This window comes from Hemitrygon akajei, chromosome 2, assembly GCF_048418815.1.
Source record: "Hemitrygon akajei chromosome 2, sHemAka1.3, whole genome shotgun sequence".
NCBI classification, from domain to species: Eukaryota; Metazoa; Chordata; class Chondrichthyes; order Myliobatiformes; family Dasyatidae; genus Hemitrygon; species Hemitrygon akajei.
Window position 1 is genome coordinate 158,600,959 of NC_133125.1, and position 27,161 is coordinate 158,628,119.

Sequence of the window (27,161 nt, forward strand, 5' to 3'; positions counted from 1 at the left end):
TTACTATGTACTGTACCAGCAGTTATGATCGAAATGACAATGAAAGTAACTTGACTTGACTTCATGGACATTGTGAAGGCAGAGGGTTTAGTTTAGTTGGGCACTTAAATAGTCTGGCACAGCACTGTGAGCAGGAGTGCCTGTTCCTGTGCTGAACAATTCTCTGCTCTATGTTTCTATGACACACACACTATTTTATGTAGCAGTATTAAACTCAGTAATAGAGATACAACAGAGCAACAGGCCCTTCGGCCCACTGAGTTCATGCTGACCACCAACCATGCATTTACACTGTTCCTATTCTATTTTCCCTACGTCCCCATCAACTGCCCCCAGATTCCACCACCCACCTACACACTAGGGGCAATTAGCCCACTGACCCACACATTGTCGGGATATGTGAGGAAGTCAGAGAAACCTGTGCAGTCACAGAGAGAACACACAAACTCCACATACTGACAGCGCTGGAGGTCGGGATCAAACCTGGGTGTCTGGATGCTATGAAACAGTGAGACGAAGATGAGTTTAAGGGGACTGTGGAAAATGGGATCCTGGTGAGCTTCAACACAGGGCCTTGCTGACAACAAACCTTTGGGATTTCCAATTAATCTGGAATTACAACTGCAGCGCACTGCATGCCACCATAGATGTCCAAGCACTCTATTCCATACCCTAGTGTGTATATGTTATATATTGCATGGCTGCATCAGACCTCAGGAATACACGATATAGTACGAGTCCCTACTGTGTACCTACTAAATGTGGCTGCATTTCACCCCAGAAATACCATAAAGTATATAAATATGAGATATTATGGCGAATACTGAGGGCACAACTCTGAAGTGCTGGGAGAGGTATGTCAGACACCTTTGTTTTTTTACACAGAAAGTGGTGAGTGAGTGGAATGCACTACCGGGGGTGCTGATAGACAGATATATTAGGGACATTTAAGACACTCTTAGAGAGGCACATCAGGGAAAGGAAAGTAGGGGTTATGTTGAAGGGAGGGGTTAGATTGATCTTGGAGCAGGTTGAAGAGGTGGTACAACATTGTGGGTGGAAAGGCTAGTACAGTGTACTAAAAAAGAGTGATACCCTGCAGCACGATGTGGTGCAGGAAATACACATCTCTGTATCAGCTGTACTTGGTCAGCAAAGACTGTCTGTATACCCCACCCCTACACCACACTGTGTTACGTGGTAAGCACAGCAATGCTGTAACCTAATGATTTGCTGGTTATTAGACACAGCACTGTGCCATCCTTTGGCACTGTCATAGGTATCTTGGAATTCAAAACCAGTGATGGGAGAGGAAGGGGGATCAGTGACGGAGGAGTGGGAGTAAACAGACGTACAACGGAGTATGAGAAAGGGAGGAGGGAAACTCTTACCCATATTCCAAAGAGGAGGAGGACGATGATTCCAGACTGCGGACAGTGTTAGATGACGGCTGAATGGAGGCGAACATCATCTTGGGAGGCGTTCTGTTGAGAAGGGAAATGGCTGAAACACTTGTCCACTACAGCACACTACCATGCATTCACTGGCTTACTGTGTAGTCAGCTGGATATGACCTCTGGTTTGTATTTCAACAACTGGACATCACTGGGAAGCTTGGCTTTTATTTCCCATCACTGGCCATCAGAAGGTGGCGGTGAAACGCCTCCTGGAGCAGATCTTTTAACAGTGTGAGACCCAGTGACGGAGCAAGACTGCCACGCGGGGAGAGGGATGGGGACGTGGGCAGATGAGGGGGGCAAGCAGATGGGGGGGTGGTGAGGGGACGAGGGGGAGGGAGGGGGGAAGGGCCGGAAGGGGGGAAGGAGAGTGAGGTGGTGAAAGGGGTGTGTATGCACAGAATGAGTATGCCCCTCTCCCTGCTCCTCTATGAACATGTTCAGCAGCCCACTGAGAAGGCCGAACGCCAGCTGGCTCCCACCCACCTGGCCTGCCTGCCTATCTGTGGAGTGGTTCCTACCTCTCGATGTTTTCCCAGGCGGGGCATGCACTCACACTGCCTCTGCTGCCTCGGTAGGCCTGGTTCGGGCTGGAGGGGTTCACCACCACATTCTGCAGGCAGAAAGACACCAACCATCAACTCCCCACACAGAGCCCATCCCTTATCGAGGACCTGCCAGTCCCCATAATGCAAAAACCTACCCACCCAGGATAGAACACACCCAGCTGGAGAGCCCAGGTGTGAGGACAGTCTGGGCCCTGCCGAGTCCCAGGGCAGCAGGACGTCAACTACTGTCGTCCTCGGCAGTAAACAGTGCCCGTCCCCTGCTCCACTGATCTCCCCACAGATCACAGATCCCATGGCTGAGACTTTCCGGGAGAGGATGGAGGGATGTGCAGGAAGGAGCTGGAAATCGTCAGCGAGTGTGGATCAGATTAAACAGACAAGTCATAGATAATGCAATATCATTCCTAATATTCTGATTTCTACACACACACATCCACACTTACACTCACCACACACACATGCACCTCTTATGCACTTATCCACATTCATTCCACACTCTTCTTACTCTCACCCAAACTCTCACACTCACTATACACACATAAACAACCTCACTCACACCTCACACAATGCATTCATATGTACATTGCCCACTCTCTCAGCATCATATATACATCCAGATTCTGAAACACTAAGGATTTCTCTCACACACGCATACACACACACACACACACACACAGACATTCTCTCACAAACTTGTATATACACAGTTGGAATGCCAACTGTACTGTTGCAGTTCAGACAATGTGTAGGCAGAGAGTATGAAGTGCAGGGGCCATGATGAGGGAGACTGGAAGATCAAAAGGTCAATCTTAAGCAACACACGCAAAATGCTGGAGGAACTCTGCAGGTCAGGCAGCATCTATGGAATTGAAGAAACAGTCATCATTTTGGGCTGAGAGCTTTTTTCAGGACTGGCAAGGAAAGCAGAGGACAGCTGAATAAAATGATGGGGGAGGGAATGAGGACAGTCAGACGATATGTGATGCCAGGTGGGTAGGAAAGGTATTGTTATCGTCATACTTGCTCAAACTACACAGAACCTCTCTCTCAATCACACACACACACACACCACACACACGGTCTCTTTCTCTCAATCACACGCTCTCTCATAGTCTCTCTCTCACACACAGTCCCCCTCTCCCACACATGTACACGTGCACTCTCTCACACATACAATCTTTCACAAATAGGCACACGTAAACAAGTACATACACACACTGTCTTCCTCTCTCTTACACACAAACACAGAGCCCTCTCTCTCACACACACAGAACTCTCAGATTCTCTCACACACAGCTCGCTCTCCCTTCTCTCTATCATGCATGTACACACAGCTCTCTATCTCTCATACACATACACACAGAGGTCTGTATCACACACACAACCCTTAATGTATCTGTAACTTGTAATTAGGAAGGAATAGTGAAGAGTGTGACATCATGGGACTGAGGTGAGTGGGAGATTGGTGGGGATCCCCTGTCCTGGTACACCCCAGTGATCTGTGGGACCAGCTTGGGCACGATAGCAAAAGCGGCTTTGTCTTACAAAGGAGTGAGTGTGGATTCTGATCATCACAGAAGAATTAGTCAGGATGTAGAGAGGACTGTGTGTTACAGAGAAGGAGTGAGTTCGGACTCCGATCATCACAGAAGGACTGATCAGATGTAGAGAGGACTGTGTGTTACAGAGAAGGAGTGAGTTCAGACTCCGATCATCACAGAAGGACTGATCAGATGTGGAGAGGACTGTGTGTTACATAGAAGGAGTGAGTGTGGATTCTGATCATCACAGAAGAATTAGTCAGGATGTAGAGAGGACTGTGTGTTACAGAGAAGGAGTGAGTTCAGACTCCGATCATCACAGAAGGACTGATCAGATGTGGAGAGGACTGTGTGTTACATAGAAGGAGTGAGTTCGGACTCCGATCATCACAGAAGAATTAGTCAGGATATAGAGAGGACTGTGTGTTACAGAGGAGTGAGTTTGGACTCCGATCATCACAGAAGGATTAGTCAGGATGTAGAGAGGACTGTGTGTTACAGAGAAGGAGCGAGTTTGGACTCCGATCATCACAGGATTAGTCAGGATGTAGAGAGGACTGTGTGTTACAGAGAAGGAGTGAGTTCGGATTCCAATCATCACAGAAGGACTGATCAGATGTGGAAAGGACTGTGTGTTACAGAGAAGTGAGTTCGGACTCCGATCATCACAGAAGGATTAGTCAGGATGTAGAGAGCACTGTGTGTTACACAGAAGGAGTGAGTTCGGACTCCGATCATCACAGAAGAATCAGTCAGGATGTAGAGAGGACTGTGTGTTACAGAGGAGTGAGTTTGGACTCCGATCATCACAGAAGGATTAGTCAGGATGTGGAGAGGACTGTGTGTTACAAAGAAGGAGTGAGTTCGGACTCCGATCATCACAGAAGGACTGATCAGATGTGGAAAGGACTGTGTGTTACAGAGAAGTGAGTTCGGACTCCGATCATCACAGAAGGATTAGTCAGGATGTAGAGAGCACTGTGTGTTACAGAGGAGTGAGTTTGGACTCCGATCATCACAGAAGGACTGATCAGATGTAGAGAGGACTGTGTGTTACAGAGGAGTGAGTTCGGACTCCGATCATCACAGAAGGATTAGTCAGGATATAGAGAGGACTGTGTGTTACAGAGAAGTGAGTTCGGACTCCGATCGTCACAGAAGGATTAGTCAGAATGTAGAGAGGACTGTGTGTTACAGAGGAGTGAGTTCGGACTCCGATCATCACAGAAGGACTGATCAGATGTAGAGAGGACTGTGTGTTACAGATGTTATGACCCCAGCCCCCTCCTTTGTGAGAATCGCAAGAGAGAGAGAGAAGCCTTAAGGTTTGGAATGTGGTCTGGTCTCTCAGCCAGACAAAAGCCATGGACATGGCCATTGTCTTTGGAGACACCTTTGTGGAATAAGGGACTGGACTACGGGCAAACCCTCAGGGCAACGTGGGCTGGGTGATGGGAAAAGATTGCCTCACCCCACACTGATTGACATCTACAACCCTGCTAGTCCAGATAAAAGGTGGGCTGCCGAGACAGCCCCTCAGACGCACCAAGGAGACACACGAAGAAGACACGATAGCGCTTCCCGTCGGAGCGGGAAGCCATTTTGAAGGAAGCCACGTGCGTTAGATTCCGGATTGGGAGTCTGTGGCTGAAACCAAAGGAAAACTGTTTTAACTAACAACCAGGATTTGCTTCGCAAAGACGACGGGCAAGTGTTCCTTTTTCTCACCAATCCTCTCTCTCCAACACGTGAAATGCCAGCGGTTCCCAAACGGAAAAGCCTGCAGATTTATGAGTGACTTTTATATTCCATTGGGACTCAGTATTATCCCCTAGACAACGATAGAGCTTATTTCTGATTGATTATTACTATACCTGTGCTTTAGATTGAGTTTTGACGATGTATATGATCTGAATGTTTTGTATTAACCATACGTTTGTGCCCCTTTATAAATAAAAACGTTTGAAAATAGTACCATCAGACTTCAGCGGACCTCTCTATCTTTGCTGGTAAGTCACCCGGTTACTGGGAACATAACACAGAGAAGGAGTGAGTTCGGACTCCGAACATCACAGAAGGATCAGTCAGGATGTAGAGAGGACTGTGTGTTACAAAGAAGGAGTGAGTTCGGACTCCGATCATCACAGAAGAATTAGTCAGGATGTGGAGAGGACTGTGTGTTACAAAGGAGTGAGTTCTGACTCCGATCATCACAGAAGGATTAGTCAGGATGTAGAGAGAACTGTGTGTTACAGAGAAGGAGTGAGTTCGGACTCCGATCATCACAGAAGAATTAGTCAGGATGTGGAGAGGACTGTGTGTTACAAAGAAGGAGTGAGTTCGGACTCCGATCATCACAGAAGGATTAGTCAGGATGTAGAGAGGACTGTGTGTTACAAAGAAGGAGTGAGTTCGGACTCCGATCATCACAGAAGGATCAGTCAGGATGTAGAGAGGACTGTGTGTTACAAAGAAGGAGTGAGTTCGGACTCCGATCATCACAGAAGGATCAGTCAGGATGTAGAGAGGACTGTGTGTTACAAAGAAGGAGTGAGTTCGGACTCCGATCATCACAGAAGAATTAGTCAGGATGTGGAGAGGACTGTGTGTTACAAAGAAGGAGTGAGTTCGGACTCCTATCACCACAGAAGAATTAGTCAGGATGTAGAGAGGACTGTGTGTTACAGAGGAGTGAGTTCGGACTCCGATTATCACAGAAGAATTAGTCAGGATGTAGAGAGGACTGTGTGTTACAGAGGAGTGAGTTCGGACTCCGATCATCACAGAAGAATTAGTCAGGATGTAGAGAGGACTGTGTGTTACAGAGAAGGAGTGAGTTCGGACTCCGATCATCACAGAAGGACTGATCAGATGTAGAGAGGACTGTGTGTTACACAGAAGGAGTGAGTTCGGACTCCGATCATCACAGAAGGACTGATCAGATGTAGAGAGGACTGTGTGTTACATAGAAGGAGTGAGTTCGGACTCCGATCGTCACAGAAGGACTGATCAGATGTAGAGAGGACTGTGTGTTACAGAAAAGGAGTGAGTTTGGACTCCGATCATCACAGAAGGACTGATCAGATGTAGAGAAAGGGAAGTAGAATTCAATGTGGAGAAGTGTGTGGCACTGCACACTGTCCTCTGAGGGAGCAGGAGAGGGAATGCTGAGTAAATGACACGGAGGGGCAGGGGGATTTTGAAACAGAGTATACAGTCATACAGCACAGAAACATCTGATCTGTGCCGAACCATTAATCTGCCTCATCCCATCAAGTTGCACCCAGACTATACCCCTCCACTGCCATCTACCCAAATTTCTCTTCAATGTTGAAACTGACCCTGCATCCACCACTTGTGCTGGAAGCTCATTCCACACTCGCATCACCCTCTGAGTGAAGAAGTCCAACTTTATGTTCCCTTTAAACATTGCAACTTTCACCCTTAACACATGAACTCTAGTTGTAGTCTCACCCAACCCTGATGGAAAAAGCCTGCTTGCATTTACCTTATTTATACCTTTCATAATATTGTACACCCTTATCAACGTGCCAGGGAGAAAAGTCCTAACTTTTCCCTATAATTCATCATGAAGTACTGACAACATCCTTGTAAATTTTCTCTGCACTACTTCAATCTTAGTTTCATCTTCCCTGTAGCCAGGTGACCACATATTCCATATTAGGCCTCACAAACGTCTTGTAGAATTTCAACATAACATCCCAACCCCTGAATTCAATACATTGATTTGTGAGGCCAATGTGCCAAAAGTTCTCTTTATGAACCTATCTAACTCTAACACCCCTTTCTAGGATCTCGCTATGTAAGATCTACCCTGGTTGGTTCTCTGAAAGTGTAGCACTTCACACCTGTCCGCATTAATTTGCATCTGCCACTTTTCAGCCCATTTTTGCAGTTGGCTGAGATCTGCTGCAAGCTTTGATAATCTTCCTTGTTGTCCAACCCGAATCTTGGTGTCATCCATAAATTTGCTGATCCAGTTTACCACATTATCATCCGGATTGTTAATATAGATGACAAACAACGACGGACCAAGCACTGATCCCTGTGGCACACCACTATTCACAGGCCTTCAGTCAGAGACAACCATCTACAACCACTCTCTTAGCTTCTCCTGCGAAGCCAATGACTAATCCAATATACTACCTGGCATTCATCATGAATGCCAAGCGACAGAACCTTTCTTGACCAACCTCTTATGCGGGACCTTATCAAACATCTTGCTAAAGTCCATGTAGACAACATCCACTGCCTTTTCTTCATCAATTTTCTGGTATTTCTCTAAAACAAACTCTAGATGATTGATTAGACACAGCCTACTGTGCACAAAATATGACAAAATGTGCAGATGCTGGAAATCCAAAGCAACACACACAAGAGAGCTGATGAAGGGTCTTGGCCTGAAATGTTGACCATAGATGCTGCCTGACCTGCTGAGTTCCTCCCGCATCGAGTGTGCTACTATGCACAAATGCTGGCTGGTGGTGTGTTGGCATCAGCACTGGAATTCAAGGCGACTTTGTATCCGGCTGGCTCCTTGCACGTCTTCCATGCTGGGTTGAGCGTTGAGCTAACAACTCGATCTCATAAAAAAAATGCTACGGAAACGGCAAAAATACCCAATGCGCCAAAAGTTGTGAAAAGGAACGACAACAACGCACAAAGACAAGTTGAATATCTCTGATCGTTCCCCATCGATCCAAACGCTTATATATCCAGTGCTTTAGAATACCTTCCAATAACTTTCACACCATAATGTCAGGTTCACAGTCCTATAGTTTCCTGGTTTATTCTTAGAGCATTTCTTAAACATTAGCTATCCTCCAATCCCCCAGCACCCTACCACGGCTAAGGATGTTTTAAATATCTCTTGTTTGGGAACACTTTGTCAGGCCCTGGGGATTTACCCATCCTAATTTGCTTCAAGACAGCAAACATCTCCACCTCTGTAATCTGTACAGGATCCATGATATTACTGCGGCATTGTCTCACATTTACAGACTCCGTGCCCATCTCCCGAGTAAATACAGATGCAATCAAATCCATTTCAGATCTCTCTCATCTCTTTTGGCTCCACGCATTGATTACCACTCTGACTAATTTGTCCCTGGCTTTCCTTTTACTGCTCTTACTTTGTGTAGAAGTCCTTAGGATTCTCCTTCACCTTCGTTTGCTGAAGCAACCTCATGCCTTCTTTTAACCCTCCTGATTTCCTCTTAAGTGTTCTCTCGCATCTCTTACACTTCTCAAGTACCTCATTTGTTCCTGTCTGTGATGCCTCTCCTTCATTTTCTTAACCAATATTTCTCAAAAACAAAGGTTCCCTAAAACTGTTATCCTTGCCAATTAACCTAACAGGAACAGACAAACTCTGCACTCTCAAAATTTCACTTCTGAAGTGACTCTTTGTCAAAAATCAGCCTGTTCCAATCCACACTTGTCAGATCCTTTCTGATTCCATCAACATTGACCCCATTTCCCTTTCAGTTGTGTGGAGGGAAGCAGAGGGAGAATAAAGAAATTTCTCCAGACAGTGAATGTAGAAGGTTTGGGTCTGGCTGCCCAACAAGGCAGTAGAGGCAAAGAGTTCATCTGAGAAACTAGCCTCTCCTCCTTTGACTCTCTGCTCACTGTCTTGGTAAGGCACCCAGCATAATCAAAGACCCCACCCACCTAGGACATTCGCTCTTCTCCCCCATCCTATCCGACAGGAGATACAAAGTCTCGAAAGCACGTACCACCAGCTTCTCCCCGACTGTGATCAGATTCTTGAATGGTCTCTTGATAACACTATCTACCTCGTTATGAACTTGCACTTCATCCTTTACCTGCACTGTACATTTTTTGGTAGGTTTTACACTTTATTCTGCAATTGTTATTGTTTTATCTTGTTATACTTCAATGCTCTGTGTAATGATGTGATCTGTATGAACAGTACCCAAGACAGGCTCTTCATGGTACATGTGACAATCAAAAACAAAAACCATTGAGACACGGAACAGTCTATGGATTGACAGCTCAGGAGAGAGATGAACCTTCATCCCTCTCAACACACTGGGCTATCATGCCAGAGTTGTGGTTTACGGTTCTATGATGTGAAAAGCTCGAGGGGCTGAGTGGCCTTATCCCATCCTGAATATTTGTTCACATGGAAGCTCTCCATCACTGCAACAGACTCTCCCCATCTCCACCATCCACAACGCTCAGTCTCGTGTGCCAGCCCCTCTCCTCACCTCCAGTACCTCTTTCCCTTTTCCACCTTATGTCCCAACCTCCCTTGTAACCTCCGTTACTACCCCCCCCCCCCCACATTCATATCACTGGGAGTTCTATCCCGACCCCAGCCTCTCTCCTCATCTCCATCTCCCTTCCTTCCCACTTCATGTCCCAACCTCCCCCATGACCTCCAATACTCCCCCACTACTGCCACAAACCTATTGCTGGGTATTCTATCCTGATCCCAGCCTCTCTCATCTCCCATCCACCCAATTTGTGCCCTGTGGAGGACCTTGTGTCCCAGCTTCTCTCCTCAATCCTGACCACCCCACCTGACTGATGGCTCTTTGCAGCAGGCGTCGAGCTTTCCTCGTCTTCAGGGCGTACAGGTCCTGAGGGTCTCTCCGGCGCAAGGGTCTTCTCACCTTCGGTTTCTTTAGCCCTTCGAGTACAGACCTGGACGAGACAGGTAATGAGGTCCGAGTGAGCGGGAGGGGAGTGAGGTCGGAGTGAACGGGAGGAGAGTGAGGTCGGAGTGAACGGGAGGAGAGTGAGGTCGGAGTGAACGGGAGGAGAGTGAGGTCGGAGTGAACGGGAGGAGAGTGAGGTCGGAGTGAACGGGAGGAGAGTGAGGTCGGAGTGAACGGGAGGAGAGTGAGGTCGGAGTGAACGGGAGGAGAGTGAGGTCGGAGTGAACGGGAGGAGAGTGAGGTCGGAGTGAACGGGAGGAGAGTGAGGTCGGAGTGAACGGGAGGAGAGTGAGGTCGGAGTGAACGGGAGGAGAGTGAGGTCGGAGTGAACGGGAGGAGAGTGAGGTCGGAGTGAACGGGAGGAGAGTGAGGTCGGAGTGAACGGGAGGAGAGTGAGGTCGGAGTGAACGGGAGGAGAGTGAGGTCGGAGTGAACGGGAGGAGAGTGAGGTCGGAGTGAACGGGAGGAGAGTGAGGTCGGAGTGAACGGGAGGAGAGTGAGGTCGGAGTGAACGGGAGGAGAGTGAGGTCGGAGTGAACGGGAGGAGAGTGAGGTCGGAGTGAACGGGAGGAGAGTGAGGTCGGAGTGAACGGGAGGAGAGTGAGGTCGGAGTGAACGGGAGGAGAGTGAGGTCGGAGTGAACGGGAGGAGAGTGAGGTCGGAGTGAACGGGAGGAGAGTGAGGTCGGAGTGAACGGGAGGAGAGTGAGGTCGGAGTGAACGGGAGGAGAGTGAGGTCGGAGTGAACGGGAGGAGAGTGAGGTCGGAGTGAACGGGAGGAGAGTGAGGTCGGAGTGAACGGGAGGAGAGTGAGGTCGGAGTGAACGGGAGGAGAGTGAGGTCGGAGTGAACGGGAGGAGAGTGAGGTCGGAGTGAACGGGAGGAGAGTGAGGTCGGAGTGAACGGGAGGAGAGTGAGGTCGGAGTGAACGGGAGGAGAGTGAGGTCGGAGTGAACGGGAGGAGAGTGAGGTCGGAGTGAACGGGAGGAGAGTGAGGTCGGAGTGAACGGGAGGAGAGTGAGGTCGGAGTGAACGGGAGGAGAGTGAGGTCGGAGTGAACGGGAGGAGAGTGAGGTCGGAGTGAACGGGAGGAGTCTGAGGTCGGAGTGAACGGGAGGAGTCTGAGGTCGGAGTGAACGGGAGGGGTCTGAGGTCGGAGTGAACGGGAGGGGTCTGAGGTCGGAGTGAACGGGAGGGGTCTGAGGTCGGAGTGAACGGGAGGGGTCTGAGGTCGGAGTGAACGGGAGGGGTCTGAGGTCGGAGTGAACGGGAGGGGTCTGAGGTCGGAGTGAACGGGAGGAGCCTGAGGTCGGAGTGAACGGGAGGGGTCTGAGGTCGGAGTGAACGGGAGGGGTCTGAGGTCGGAGTGAACGGGAGGGGACTGAGGTCGGAGTGAACGGGAGGGGACTGAGGTCGGAGTGAACGGGAGGGGACTGAGGTCGGAGTGAACGGGAGGGGTCTGAGGTCGGAGTGAACGGGAGGAGTCTGAGGTCGGAGTGAACGGGAGGAGTCTGAGGTCGGAGTGAACGGGAGGGGTCTGAGGTCGGAGTGAACGGGAGGGGTCTGAGGTCGGAGTGAACGGGAGGGGTCTGAGGTCGGAGTGAACGGGAGGGGACTGAGGTCGGAGTGAACGGGAGGAGTCTGAGGTCGGAGTGAACGGGAGGAGTCTGAGGTCGGAGTGAACGGGAGGGGTCTGAGGTCGGAGTGAACGGGAGGGGTCTGAGGTCGGAGTGAACGGGAGGGGTCTGAGGTCGGAGTGAACGGGAGGAGCCTGAGGTCGGAGTGAACGGGAGGAGTCTGAGGTCGGAGTGAACGGGAGGGGTCTGAGGTCGGAGTGAACGGGAGGGGACTGAGGTCGGAGTGAACGGGAGGGGACTGAGGTCGGAGTGAACGGGAGGAGTCTGAGGTCGGAGTGAACGGGAGGAGTCTGAGGTCGGAGTGAACGGGAGGAGTCTGAGGTCGGAGTGAACGGGAGGAGTCTGAGGTCGGAGTGAACGGGAGGAGTCTGAGGTCAGAGTGAACGGGAGGGGTCTGAGGTCGGAGTGAACGGGAGGGGACTGAGGTCGGAGTGAACGAGAGGGGACTGAGGTCGGAGTGAACGGGAGGAGTCTGAGGTCGGAGTGAACGGGAGGGGACTGAGGTCTGAGTGATGGGGCAGAGAGTGAGGTCGGAGTGAACGGGAGGGGACTGAGGTCTGAGTGATGGGGCAGAGAGTGAGGTTGGAGTGCCAGGGAAGGGAGTGATGGGGAGAGGGGAGTGGTTGGAGTGGCAGGGAGGAGCAAGGAGAAACTTATACCCAACACTTGCAGAATGGCACCTGTGGAGGCCACAGGAAGACGAAACAATGCAGGGCTCAGCATAATGCTGATCCTACCCCAGTCCATGCTTCGATCTGACCGTCCAATGTCCACCATTATCACTGTGCTGGATCTGCTGTTATCAGACACTGGGGGGGTTGAGCTCAGGGAACAGGTATATGAGACAGGTGGTGTCAGCTCGAACACAGCAAATTGTGACCCTACCCAGCTGTATGACACACTGACAGAGGCAAAGATAACCGTGAGGAGCCATGGGACAAACCCGCAGTGACTGGGAGGATGGATTGACGGTACGGCTCTTCAAGTCAAACATGGAAACAGGCCCCTAGTCCCCACTGGCTCTGCCAACCATATACCCCCACTTTCCCTCTCAGTGGCTGAAGAGGAATACAGGGGAAAGCGGAAGAGCAATCTTAGGCAGAGTAACACACAGGAAGTGTGGACAGGCACGTAGAACATCACTGGCTTCAATCAGCTGAGCTGCAGAACCTCAGAATGCAGCCGTGAATGAGCTAGTAAGTTAAACCAATTTTTCGATGGGTTTGACAATTGCCCTCCTGTCAGTACCAGACTCTGGAGCGAAGTTTCCAGAGTTCGAATCCAAGTCGGGCTGAGTGTCGAGCTAGCAACTCGGCCTCGTAAAAAGAAGAACAGCTTGCTACGGAAACACCGTCATGGCGGTGCCCTGATAACTCCACTGCTGAGTTAAGGGCTATTCTTGTCCTTCTCCTGTTCCCAACTACCTCAGTACACCAGTCCAGGTGCCGAGGCACCCAGTGCTCCCTCGGCGCCAACACCTCCTCCGTCCTCCAGTTCAACACGTGGACGAACAACGCAAGCTACCACTGCCTACTTCCTCTCCTTGCCCTGCACCTACCACCCACACCTCCACGAACCAACTGGTTGTTCCAATCTTCACCTCCCCCGGCTCCTACCTTCCACCAATTCCCCAGTCATCATGGACTCACTTTCACTACTGAGCAGCTGAGAAGGACTCTGGGGAAACTCAGACACGGCAAAGCATTGGGACCAGGTGGTGTAAACTGAGCTGAGTAGCTGTGTGGAGTTCTCCAGTGCATTTTCAATCTGAGTGGAAATCTTTCCGCTTGGAAAACATCATGTGTGGTCCCAGTATCCAGGGAGGGCCAACCAAAAGTCTTGAATGTCTACCATCCAGTGGCCCTGACCTCAAACCACAGAGAGGCTGTTCCTGACTCTCTTCTGACCTCTGGTCAGATCAGCCCTCAACCCCCTGCCGTTTACCTACCAGGTGTACACTGCAGTCAACGATGCTGTCTACCTGCTGAACAGAGCCCATTTCCATTTGGATAAGTGCAGGGCAGCACGGTGAGGGTCATGGATTTTTGATTTCTCAAGTGTCTTCCATACATATAGCCCTCATTTCTAGGGGAAACGCTCTGCACTTCCATTGTACCCTGGATAATAGCTTACCTGACTGGCAGACCAAGGTTTGTGCGTCTCAGACGTGGCTATAAGCAGTACTGGGGCCCCACAGGGGACTGTACTGACTTCCTTCTAATATTTATATATATATATTTGTGTACTTGCAATGCTACTGTGACATTGTAATTTCCTTTGGGATCAATAAAGAATCTAAATCCTTCATATCAAAGTACCACCAACCCAACCTCACACCCTTCCACCTCAATCCCTCATCCCCCTCGCTCCCATTCCCCGTCACTACCTTACTCCCCTTCCCTGACCTCACTCCCCCTCCCTGTCTCCCCCATATTGCTCCCACCCCCCCAACCTTGTTCCGCCTACCCATCACTCCAATCTCACTCCTTTCCCTGTCATTTCAACCTCCCAGGTCTGCAGGCCATAACCCTCTGTGCTGCAGCACTGTTGCCTGATGGAATGGTGACGGTGGTGTGGAGAGGTCACTGAGGCCAAAGGTCAGTGCGAGCTGGGGATCGGTATGGAGAGGCAGACGATGATGGGTGGAGGATGGTGCAGGGTAGGGGAATGAGGAGTGATGGTTCTTGCCTTCACTATTGGAAGGAGGTGAGCCCAGTGGAACACCAACCTGGTGGGGGGTCGGGACGGACTGAGCAGAGGCACTGACGACTTGCTGTACATCTCCTGTAGGCAGGCAGCGGGGGGCGGTGGAGGGGGGAGGCGCTCCTGCAGGCCAAAGATGCACTTCTTCTTCTTAATTTCCTTCCCTGACACGAACCTGGAAAGAGAGGCAGAGGGTCAGGTACAACAGAGAGAGGAGGAGAGAGGTGGAGGAGAGGAACTGTACATTCCCAAACCAAAAGCCGTGGATGAACCAGGAGGTATGTCATCTGCTAAAGGCTAGATCTGTGGCATTCAAGTCATTCAACCCAGGCCTGTACCAGAAAACCAGGTATGATTTGCTGAGGGCTATTTCAAGGGTGAAGAGACAATTTCGAACCAGGTTGGAGGTGACATCGGATGCATGGCAACTCTGGTAGGGTCTGCAAGACATTACTTCCTACAAAGCGAAACCCAATAGCATGAATGGCAGCAATGCTTCACTACCAGATGAATTCAACACCTTCTATGCCCACTTTGAAAGGGAGAATATAACTACAGCTGAGAAGATCCTTGTTGCTCCTGATGATCCTGTGATCTCCATCTCAGAGGCTGATGTTTGATTGTCTTTAAAGAGAGTGAACCCTCGCAAAGCAGAAGGTCCTGATGGAGTGCCTGCTAAGGCTCTGAAAACCTGTGCTGACCAACTAGCGGGAGTATTCAAGGACATTTTCAACCTCTCACTGCTATGGGAAGAAGTTCCCACTTGCTTCAAAAAGGCAACAATAATACCAGTGCCTATGAAGAATAATGTAGGCTGCCTTAATGACTATCGCCCGGTAGCACTCACATCTACAATGGTGAAATGCTTTGAGAGGTTGGCCATGACTAGACTGAATTCCTGTCTCAGCAAAGACCTGAACCCAATGCAATTTGCCTATCGTCACAATAGATCAACGGCAGATGCAATTTCAATGGCTCTCCACACAGCTTTAGATCACCTAGACAACAAAAGACACCACCTAGACTACAACAGGATGCTGTTCATTGACTATAGCTCAGCATTTAATACCAGCATTCCCGCAATCCTGATTGAGAAGTTACAGAACCTGGGCCTCTGTACCTCCCTCTGCAATTGGATCCTCGACTTCCTAAATGGAAGATCACAATCTGCACGGTTTGGTGATAACATATCCTCCTTGTTGACGATCAACACTGGTGCACCTCAGGGGTGTATGCTTAGCCCACTGCTCTACTCTCTATATATACATAACTGTGTGGCTAGGCATAGCTCAAATACCATCTAGAAATTTGCTGACGATACAACCATTGTTGGTAGAATCTCAGGTGGTGATGAGAGGGTGTACGGGAGTGAGATACGCCAACTAGTGGAGTGGTACTGCAGCAATAACAACCTGGCACTCAACGTCAGTAAGACGAAAGAGCTGATTGTGGACTTCAGGAAGGGTAAGACGAAGGAACACATACCAATCTTCATAGAGGGATCAGAAGTGGAGAGTGTCAGCAAATTCAAGTTCCTGGGTGTCAAGATCTCTGAGGATATAACCTGGTCCCAACATATCAATGTAGTTATAAAGAAGGCAAGACAGCAGCTATACTTTATTAGGAGTTTGAAGAAATTTGGCATGTCAACAAATACACTCAAAAACTTCTATAGTTGCACTGTGGAAAGCATTCTGACAGGCTGCATCACAGTCTGGTATGGAGGGGCTACTGCACAGGACCGAAAGAAGCTGCAGAAGGTTGTAAATCTAGTCAGCTCCATCTTGGGTACTAGCCTACAAAGTATCCAGGATGTCTTTAGGGACCAGTGTCTCAGAAAGGCAGCGTCCATTATTAAGGACCTTCAACACCCAGGGCATGCCCTTTTCTCACTGTTACTATCAGGTAGGAGGTACAGAAGCCTGAAGGCACACACTCAGTGATTCAGGAACAGCTACCTCCCCTCTGCCATCTGATTCCTAAATGGACATTGAATCTTTGGACAGTACCTCACTTTCTTTAATATACCGTATTTCTGTTTTTGCACTTTAAAAAAATCCATTCAATATACATAATTGATTTACGTGTTTACTTATTTTTTTCTCTGCTAGATTATGTTTTGCATTGAACTGCTGACAATTAACAAATTTCACGTCACATGCCGGTGATGATAAACCTGATTCTGACTCTGAGGTGTAGGAACACTCAAAAAGAGGTGGGGTGGGGAGGGGCAGAGAAGCGGAGGGTCAGGAACAACCAGAGAGAGTTTGAGTGGGGGGTGGTGAGAGGGGAGAGGAGATGGTGGAGGATGTCAGAAACAACTGGGGGAGGTTGTGAGGGGGTTGGGAAGGGAGGGAGGAGAGGTAAGTGAGGGTGTCAGGAACAACCAGAGACAGGGAGAAGGGAGGGTGAAGGAAGGAGTGGGAAGAGTGAGAGAGAGAGAGAGAGATGGAGAGAAAACAGGGGGAGGGGAGAGAAGCGCCCTCGTGAGGTGAAGGGGAATGACTAGAACATCAGCATGGGGAGTGTTGGAAGAAGGGGGAGAGAAAGTGCACAGGACAGGGATGGGGGATGTGGGGGGAAAGAAGGGGGAAATAAAGTAAGTGCAGGGGGTGAGGTGAAAGGGGAGAGAGAGTGAGGAAGAGAGAAAGACAGAAAAATGGACAGACGGGGAGAAAGAGACGGGGAGAGAACATAATAAGCAGGTTTTTAGTTAGTGCGACTGGTAATGAGGGATTATGAATGCAGCCGGTAATGGTCAGGACACTGCCCTGTGCTAGAGCGGAAGTGGTCCTGAACCCACCACATTTAAATCTGGGTTTTTTTCCTCACCTCTCCCGATGGCTGTTCAGGGTATTCAGGAGCTGATTGTAGCGTTCGGTCTTCGTGGTGCTGGAGAGCTGGAAACAGATGCCAGGAGGGAGTCAAAAATGGTTCCTTAAAATCACTGTTCCTTTACCCCCACCAAACCCACTGGAGAAAGACATGCCCCCCCCCCCTTCGAGGAGCATGGTGAGCTGTCGAAACCAGAAGGCTTTGTATTCAGTGTCAGCTCTATGGTAGATTAGCCATTCCCTTCTCCCTCAACAATCCCTCATGATCGAGGGAGATCTGCTTCCATTCCACTGGCTGACAACAACAGTGTGGGGCGGGTGGATTCTGATGGAAGGAGGTGATTAAGCTTGAGAGGGTGTAGGAAAGATTCACAAAGATGTAGCCAGAACCGGTGAACTTGAGTTACAAGGAGAAATTGGGTAGGCTAAAGGGTGACCTTACAGAGACTTATAAAATCATGTGGAGCAGAGATAAGGCGAATGGTCGTCATCTTTTATTTTACAGGCCAGGGGAGTCCAAATGTAAAGGGCACAGGTGTAAGGTGAGAGGGGAAATATTTAAATAGGGCCAGAGAGGTAACATTATCACCCAGTGTGTTTGGAGAAAGCTGCCAGAGGAAGTGATAGAGGTGGGTACCATTTGGATATATATGTGGATAGAACGGTGGGGAGAAAGGCCAATCACAAGCCAGTGGGATTAGATCAGGAGGACACCTTGGTTGGTATGGATGAGTTGGGCTGACGTTGAAGTCTTTGGCTCAATGAGATAAGCCAGGAGGTGCCTGATGGGGTGGTTGGGGCAATGTGAGGTGTGGTGCTCCAGCCACTGATTACCCAGGAACCCTCTACATTCCTGACGCACAGCCCTGAATCGCTCCGTCCACGATGAGCAGACATGGGACAGAGACTGCCAGCAGTCAGTGAGGAAATGTCACATTTCCTCAAGGACATTTTGAGCTGGGCTTGAACTCCTTCCTCTCTCTGACTGGTGTTGGATTAGGATCATTTTTCCTGTAGTTTAACTTTCCTGTTACTGCTTACATCTTTGTTGAAACACCATCTGTAAACGTTGAATGGATTTTCAGTATTTGTAGTTTCTTCATACCAGCCTCAATCAAACTGTCTCGTAGGCTGTTCTGATCAAAATAATTTTCTTATCTGTCCAGTTTGAGCTAGTTTTTGGTTAAAAGGTTGGCCATGAGACAAGGTTCTTTGTTCTTCCTTCGTTTCATTCTTTGCTCTCGCTCTCTCCCCTCCTTACTTAAGGTAGAGTGAGTGAGTTACTCTGATTTCTTTCAGACGAACATCTATTGGCTGTGTCCATCAGACTTGAGCCTTCTGGACAACAGCGTCCCCAGACCCAACACTGACTGGTAAGACTCCTGCAGCAGAGCACTACCCAGCGGCAACACAGCAGGTCGACGTCAGAGAAAAACACTTAACTCCTGGTCACTCCCACTTGCCCTAACCCAGTTAAGTGGGAAGGAGTGACACCTAGGCAGTGGGCAAATCTGATCTGTGCTGCAAAAGGTTTCGACAATTTTAGGACCCACACCCCTGCTAACCCAGTGTAGGGAATGCGAGGTTATCAGTGACCCCTCGGGCATCTCCATTCTGGTCCACTCAGTCACCCGTTGGCCAGTCTGAACTGTTGTGTGACAGTGTAGTGGCTACTGGATCACAGTGGTTACACCAGTCCCATCCTTGTTCATTCAGCTGGCAAGGAAAACACCAAAAGCCAAAGGCCTGTGGAGCCCAAGCCCGATGTAATTGTTCCGCTTGGCTCAGGGGTTGCTAACAGTCCGGGTTCATAGAGTTCCCTGAGGTTCAGAGGCTGGGAGAGGCAGGAAAAGCGAGACACCGAGAAGTACAGATGTGGCTTACCTATCTGAGTTAACGTCCATATGATTTCAGTCCCACTAACACTCTCTTTCAGGGGTCAGGTGTGCACCTCTCTGACCCCTACACTCTGACTGCATCAGAAACAGTTCACCCTTGTGTAACCTGCACCCAGACTTCCCTCATTACGTTCTACACCCAGCTCTGACCCCCACTCCCCTCAGGAAGAGTTTGGCCCCTGACACTCACCCCTCCGACAAGCAGGGTGCCCCAGTTCTCGTTGGCAAACGCCAGGATCTCCCGCTCGAAGTCGAAGTACTTCCTCTTGCAGCAGCTGGTGAGGTGGTAGAGGACCAGGTGCGCGATGTCCACCCTGCAGGTTAGAGTGCCCTGGAGTTATTGCTGCCGAATCCACGCACCCCAAAGCAACTACCACAGCAGGCTCTGTCTACTCACCCAGTGCTGATATTCTGGAGAACACAGGAGACTGCTGGAATTAAATCCTAGCCGCTGGACGTGAGCTCAGTGGGTCAGGCAGCCTCTGTGGAGGCGGAAGGCTGGTCAACATCCTGATGAAATGTTGACTACTCTTCTTACCCCTTCAGATGCTGCCGGACCTGCTGTGTTCCTCCTGCAGCAGGGATTTTGATCTAATACCCAGTCTCACCCGGGATCTTGCTAATGGGACATGATTCTGCTTCAGTTCAAATCTTTAGGGTTTCCCAGTTCCTTTCTATCCCATAATCTGCTTCTAATTTAAAAAAAATCTAAAATAGACCATTCAGCCGAAAGAACTCCCATCTATCTCACCCCCACTTGTTTCTGTTACCCATTCTCTCCCCACATTCCACCACTCACCCTCACACCAGGGGCAATTTACAACAGCCAGTTAACTCCCAGACCCACAGATCTGCTGCCACAAATCAACAAATTTCACTCCTACGTCAGTGATAATAAACATGATTCTGACCTTTGGAATGTGGGAGGAACTGGAGCACTCGGGGGAAACCAATATGGTTGGAAGGAAAGTGGGCAGGCTCCACTTACAGACAGGGAGAGGCCCGGATCAAACTGGGGTTTTTTGGAAGAAAGGAGCTCCCAATCCCAGATTCTGACTCGTTGCCAATCCGTACCGGGACATTTTATCTGCGTGCTGGTGTTAATTTTGCGTGGTGCCAATGCAACTCTGGACAGGATGCCATGCTGCAGTGTGCAGCTTCCAGCTTCTAGACAATGGCGACCTTCTTACTCAGTAACCCCAGCAGCAGCAAACCTCCCCCCACCCCTGGAACAGATGTGTGGATGCATTAGCTGGGGGGGGGGGGGGGGGGCGGTTCTGTGTACTGCTATGGGTGTAGGGTTAAAAAAAAAAGGCCCACATTGCACAAAGGAGGACACGGCCACCAGGGCGTTGCCTCTCACTAAGGCAGCTGTCTCCTTGTACACGGAAACCCGGGGACACAGGAAGACTTAGGAACTGCAGGAAGCCACTTACCCCCGAGGCCAGAGAAACAGTCAGCATTTTGGGTCAAAAATTATTCCGACAAAGCCTCTTCAACCTGAATTGTTAACTCTCTTTCTCTCTCCACAGATGGTGACCTACTGAGTGTTTATATCTTTGGTCTGAAACGCTAATTCTATTTCACCTTTCTCAGATGCTGCCTGACATACTGTGTATTTCCAGCATTTTCTGCAGTATTTTCTTTGATTGTCACTTACCCGAGCCCGCTCAGTTATTCACTGATACCGTGACCGTATTCTCTTCCTATTCCTTTAATAGCTTCAGTTAATAGAAGTAAAATCTGGGAGTTAAAATGAACAATTGTGATTTATAGATGAGAATCCCAAATGTCTATACTTCCGATTAGAAATTAATCCTAATTTTAAAAGGTCAAGTTCTTATTGTTGGTCAAAAGCTGTTTTATTGAAATTATAAAATGCAAGAGATTGCTGGAAATCCAGAGTAACACACACAAAACATTGGAGAAACTCAGCAGGCCAGTCAGGATCTGTGGAGAGGATAGAAATCATCTTCTGGGATGATGTAAGTGAACAGGGAGTCAATAAATCTAAATGGAGAATCCTGCATTTATTTAATAATTTGCAGCATTTTGTTTGTGCATCATTTAAGTAAAAGTAATGCATTAAAAATGACGATACCAGAGACTACAGAGGTGAAATCTGGAGCAACAACCAATATGATGGAGGAACTCAGCAGGCCAAGCAGCATGAGTGTGAGAAAATGGACAGTTAACATTTTGGGTTGAGACCCTTCAAATGGATGGACAGTCTAGACCTAGAACGTAAACTGCCCGTTTCCTTTCACAGATTCAGCCTGACCTACTGAGCTCCTCCAGGATCTTGCACTTTTCTTGCTGCTACCACAGAAAGTGGTACAAGAGTGTCAAGACTCACGCCAGTAGGTTCAGGAACAGATATTACCTCTTAACCATCAGACTCCTAGACCACAGGGCTTTAACTTCCCTCACCCCATCACTGAACTGTTCTCACAACCTATGGGCTCACTTTCAAGGACTCTTCATCTCATGTTCTCGATATTAATTGCTTACATATTTATCATTATTTTCTTCTTTTTTATTCTTTTGTATTTGCACAGTTTGTTGTCTTTTGCATACTGGCTGTTCACTCTGTTGGTGCAGCCTTTGATTGATTTTATTAAGCTTCTTGGATTTATTGAGAATGCCCACAAGGAAATGAATCTCAGGGTTGTATATGGTGAAATAGATGCACTTTGATAATAAATTTACTTTAAACTTTATATTAAAATTCATACTGCTTTGAGGCTACATTTTCTTTTTTATTTTATTTACATTTTTTTTCCTTTTGTAGCTATATCCTTACTTTATCCACAGTCTTTGGACAAAAGGTTGTCAGGGTCTGCCTCTACCAGGAAGTGGTCAGGTGGGGGAGGGGTGGAATGTTGTTTACCTTCAAGGTACTTAAGTGTAGGGCTTAAATTATGGAACAACAGCCGGATTTGTGAACCAGTGATCCAGAGATGGCAGCTAAGGAATTTCAACTCAAAATCAGAATCAGGAAAATTGTCATTATGTAGTGAAATTTGTGGCTTTGGGAGAGGTACACCAAGTAATGGTTACCATGAAACCACAGGTTGTTCCAAAAATACATCTGGTTTGCAAGTGTCCTTCGGGTAGGAATCCTGTCTTCAAAAACAACTAGAATCCCAAAGATGAGAAAATCTGCAAATGCTGGAAATCCAAGGCAAACACACGCAAAATGCTGGAGGATTTCTGCAGGTCCTGATGAAGGGTCTCAGCCCGAAGCATCGATTGTTTATTCATTTCCACAGATGCTGCCTGACCTGCTCAGTTCCTCCAGCATTTTGTGTGTTTTGCCTTCAAAAACAGCAACTTCCCTTCAACTGTTTGGTTCTTGATCCAAAGCAGCACAACCCTAGTTTAAAAACACCAGGACCACATTGTACTAAAATGGACTTTTTTTGTTTTGTGTTCTTTCTTACATAATTGATGCTTACACTTTTCTCACGAATGCTGTTTATGTGATGCTATGTGCCTGTGATCTGCTGCTGGTGTTTCAATGCACCTGTGCATATGGCAATACATTCAACGCTCTCCTTTCCCAGTCTTCCCTGTACGTGAGTCCAGGAATCTGGCCAATTCTCAACTGACTCCTCAGTTTAGGAGCAATTGGGGGTGAACAACAAATGCTGGCATTGTTGATGTTGTCCATATCCCATAGAGTAATGAATCTCTACTGACATAGCGACAAACTCCATACTGCTATTTTTTGAGAATCAGAATCTGGTATATTATCACAGACATAGATTGTCCAATGTGTTGTTTTGTGGCAGCAGAGCAGTATAATACATAAAAAACTGTAATTTACAATTAAAAAATATATATTCAACATACTGGTGGTGGAGGGGAAGAAGCTGTTTTGGGAACAGTTCCTTCCCCACTGCCATCTCAGATTTCTGAATAGACAATGAATCCGTATACATGCCCTAGCTATTCTTTTCTCTTTTTGCACTACTGAATCTAATTATATATGTCTTATAATAATCTACAGTTTTATTATGTATTGAAATGTACTGCTACTGTAAATCACCAGATTTCAAGATGTATGCCAGTGATATTAAACCTGCTTCTGATATATAAGATTAAATAATTAGTGAAAAAGGAAAGCAAATAAAAGTGAGGTTGTGTTCATTCAGATATCTGATGAAGGGGTACTTCAATAAAAGGGAAATGACATCTCCAACTTCCCAAAAACATTAATACTCCACTTACCAGTCTAGGGGCAGTCGCTTCACATACTCTGGTCCACCTGTGCAGACACTGCACAAAAATAGGTAAAACCTACAAATTAAACAAAGGGAACACAAGTGAATCTGCAGATGCTGGAAATAAATAAAAAACACAAAATGCTGGCAGAAATCAGCAGGCCAGACAGCATCTATGGGAGGAGGTAATAACGACGTTTTGGGCCGAAACCCTTCATCAGGAGTGAAGTAACATGGGATGGTCGAGGGGGGAGGGATAGAGAGCTGGGAAGTGATAGGCTGGAGGGAAATGGGCTAGGGGGAAGGTGGAGAATTATGGGAAATAAAAGAGAAAGAAAGGTAGGGCTGGGGGGAAAACTGGGGTCCCTGCGAGTCAAATGGGGTGATGTACTGTATCCAGTGCTCCCGATGTGGCCATTTATACATTGGGGAGACCCGCCGCAGACTGGGAGACCATTTTGCCAAACACCGGCGCTCAGTCCTCCAGCAGTGGCGGGATCTCCTTGTGGCCACACACTTCAATTCCACAGACCACTCCCACTCTGACATGTCTGTCCATGGCCTCCTCTACCGTCAAGATGAGGCCACACGCAGGTCGATGGAGCAATACCTTATCTCCCACCTAGCTAGCCTCCTTCCTGCCGGCATGAACATTCAACTCACTGACCTCCATTGATACCCCTGACCCCCACCCTTACCCCCATCCCCATCTATTATTTTAGTCTGGTTCTCTTTCTCTATTTCCCCCCTCACTATAATCTCTCCCCCCAGCCCTACCTTTCTTTCTCTTTTATTTCCCATAATTCTCCACCTTCCCCCTAGCCCATTTCCCTCCAGCCTATCACTTCCCAGCTCTCTATCCCTCCCCCCTCGACCATCCCATGTTACTTCACTCCTGATGAAGGGTTTCGGCCCAAAACATCGTTATTACCTCCTCCCATAGATGCTGTCTGGCCTGCTGAGTTCTGCCAGCATTTTGGGTAAATTAAACAAAGGGGCTCACTTACCAGCTTTCAGCCACTGCAAATCACTTCTTCTGAATTTTGACAAATTATATTCAATCATTGGACCACCATGGCGTGTCGGGATGGTGGACAAGGGCCAGGAAGTGGAGGGTGTGGAGCAGCAGCCCATAGATACCTCCTGCTTGCATCCCTCAATGGGATTGTGGGTGTCGAGGAGAGACGGTCCCTACTCCAGGAGCATGTGACAGGACAATGAAGAGGGAGCTTTACCCTGTGCTTAACACATTATGCCCCTACCCTGGAAATGTGTGATAGGAAAATGTAGAGGGAAATTCACTCTGTGTTTAACCCGTGACATCCCTGCCCTGAGATTGTGTGATGGAAGTGTATAGAGGGAGTTTTACTCCATGTCTAACCATTGACATCCCTGTTCTGGGATTGGGTGATGGACAGTGTATAAAGGAGTTTTACTCTGCACTGCGACACTCTGGCAGCATAGAGGTTAGCGTTACACTACCACAGCACCAGTGATCAATGACCAGGGTTCAATTCCTGCCCGTGCCTGTAAGCAGTTGTACATTTTCCCCATGCCCATTGGGTTTCCTCAGGGTGCTCCTGTCTCCTCACACATTCCAAAGGGGCTTGAACTGCAGGCGTGATATGTTGCTGCCAGTATAATGGCGACACTTGTTGACCGCCCAGCACAATTCCTGCTGATCTAATTTGGTGTAAACAACACCCTTCATTGCCCTGATGTAAATGTGACAAATAAATCTAATCTTAAATCTTTAACTTTAAACCTGTGCTGTCCCTGTTCTGGGAGTGTGTGATGGAACAGTGTAGAGAGAGACTCACTCTGTGCCTGACCCTGGGAGTGTGTGATGGGACAGTGTAGAGAGAGACTCACTCTGTGCCTGACCCTGGGAGTGTGTGATGGGACAGTGTAGAGAGAGAGACTCACTCTGTGCCTGACTCTGGGAGGGAGTGATGGGACAGTGTAGAGAGAGAGAGAGAGACTCACTCTGTGCCTGACTCTGGGAGGGAGTGATGGGACAGTGTAGAGAGAGACTCACTCTGTGCCTGACGCTGGGAGTGTGTGATGGGACAGTGTAGAGAGAGAGACTCACTCTGTGCCTGACTCTGGGAGGGAGTGATGGGACAGTGTAGAGAGAGAGAGAGAGACTCACTCTGTGCCTGACGCTGGGAGGGAGTGATGGGACGATGTAGGGGGTTTTACCCTGTATTTGACAGTGGATGTGTATGATTGGACAGTGTATAGGGAGATGCACTCTGTCCTGACCATGGAAGTGTGTGCTAAGATGGTGTACAGGTAGATTCACACTGTGTCTGACTCTGGGAGTGTGTAATGGGATGATGTAAAGGGAGATTCACTCAGTGTCTCACCCTGGCTGTGTGTGATAGGATGGTGGAGTGGAAGCTTCACTCTGCATCTACCCTATCCTTGTTGCATCACCTCCTACCCAGCTTATTGTCTTTTGCACACTGGTTAAACGCCCAAGTTGGTGCAGTCTTTCATTGATTCTATTATAATTATTATTCTATTTTGGATTTACTGAGAACACCCACAAGAAAATGAATCTCAGGGTTGTATATGGTGACATATATGCACTTTGATAATATGTTTACTTTGAATTTTGTACAGAATAAACCATGTTACCTGCATTTGGATTCTCAAAAGTAGCTCACCATTGACTGTTTAAAATTACTAAAAGAAAAACAAGTTACAGAACTATCTTTAACTCAAACTAATCAAGGCTAGTTCTGGCATGGAACTCATCCAGGAATTAATGGCAGAGATAGACCAGAGGGGCAGTTCTAAAGCCCAACAACTCTGCGTTACTTATGAGTTTCCTGCTGTTACTTCTGAGAGCTCATTCCACTTGTATTCAGAGCTGTTATCATGCAGAGGAAAATGCTGCACAAACTTAACCACACCACATAACTCAAAGCAACTGAACCAACACGATGCTGCATTCTAGCCACTCGAGTGATCTGGTGCCAGCTTTGTGCACTGTGACTCTGGTTCTTATAAATTTCAGTTAATGAGACCATCTTACTTATTCAGCATTTAGACACAGCTGAGCTGCAGCAGAGAAATTCGTTCAGCAGGAAGTGGAGGATTGAAGTACTAATCCATGTAATTGTTGCTTGCTGCTCCACTTTACACAATAACAACCACCCCACTAGCACATGGACTCATTTCCTGTAGCTCCTGTTTATTCAGTGGGCTGAGGACAACGACACCACACAGTGTACCTCGTGCTTGTGCAATAATTTATTCAGCAGGATAAGGAAGTGGTAGGAGCGGGTCTGGGGCCGGATGGCTTGGAGGCTGTTAACTTTGTAGGACAGGGATAAGCTGTGTGGTAAGGGTGCATGATGGGACAGTGTGGAGGGAGTTTTTTTTCATACAAAATATCTTTATTATAAATTCGGTGCTATATATACAAACCTGTGACTAACACAATTACTTCACAACAAATACACATTAAACTAAAATGTTTCCATTTCTGTCAATGATGGCAATAACTCCCCCCCCCCCCCCCCATGAATACCAACGGTCATGGAACACCTCTACAGTCGCTGTGGGCTGCGCGTGTTGCT

At 48.2% G+C, this 27,161-nt stretch overlaps 1 protein-coding gene across 12 annotated transcripts in view; it reads right to left on the reverse strand.

Annotated features, from left to right (window-relative positions):
* The window catches only part of LOC140717235 (PHD finger protein 1-like), a 92,696-nt gene that overhangs the window by 8,257 nt on the left and 57,278 nt on the right, over nt 1-27,161 (reverse strand). For all 12 annotated transcript variants that reach the window (XM_073030594.1, XM_073030602.1, XM_073030676.1 and 9 more), the window contains 7 exons: nt 23,579-23,647; nt 19,536-19,659; nt 17,446-17,513; nt 14,639-14,788; nt 10,137-10,260; nt 1,979-2,070; nt 1,392-1,484 (listed from right to left, as the gene is read on the reverse strand). In XM_073030594.1, the coding sequence (XP_072886695.1) occupies nt 1,392-1,484; nt 1,979-2,070; nt 10,137-10,260; nt 14,639-14,788; nt 17,446-17,513; nt 19,536-19,659; nt 23,579-23,647 (720 nt within the window). The remainder of the gene's footprint in view (nt 1-1,391; nt 1,485-1,978; nt 2,071-10,136; nt 10,261-14,638; nt 14,789-17,445; nt 17,514-19,535; nt 19,660-23,578; nt 23,648-27,161) is intronic.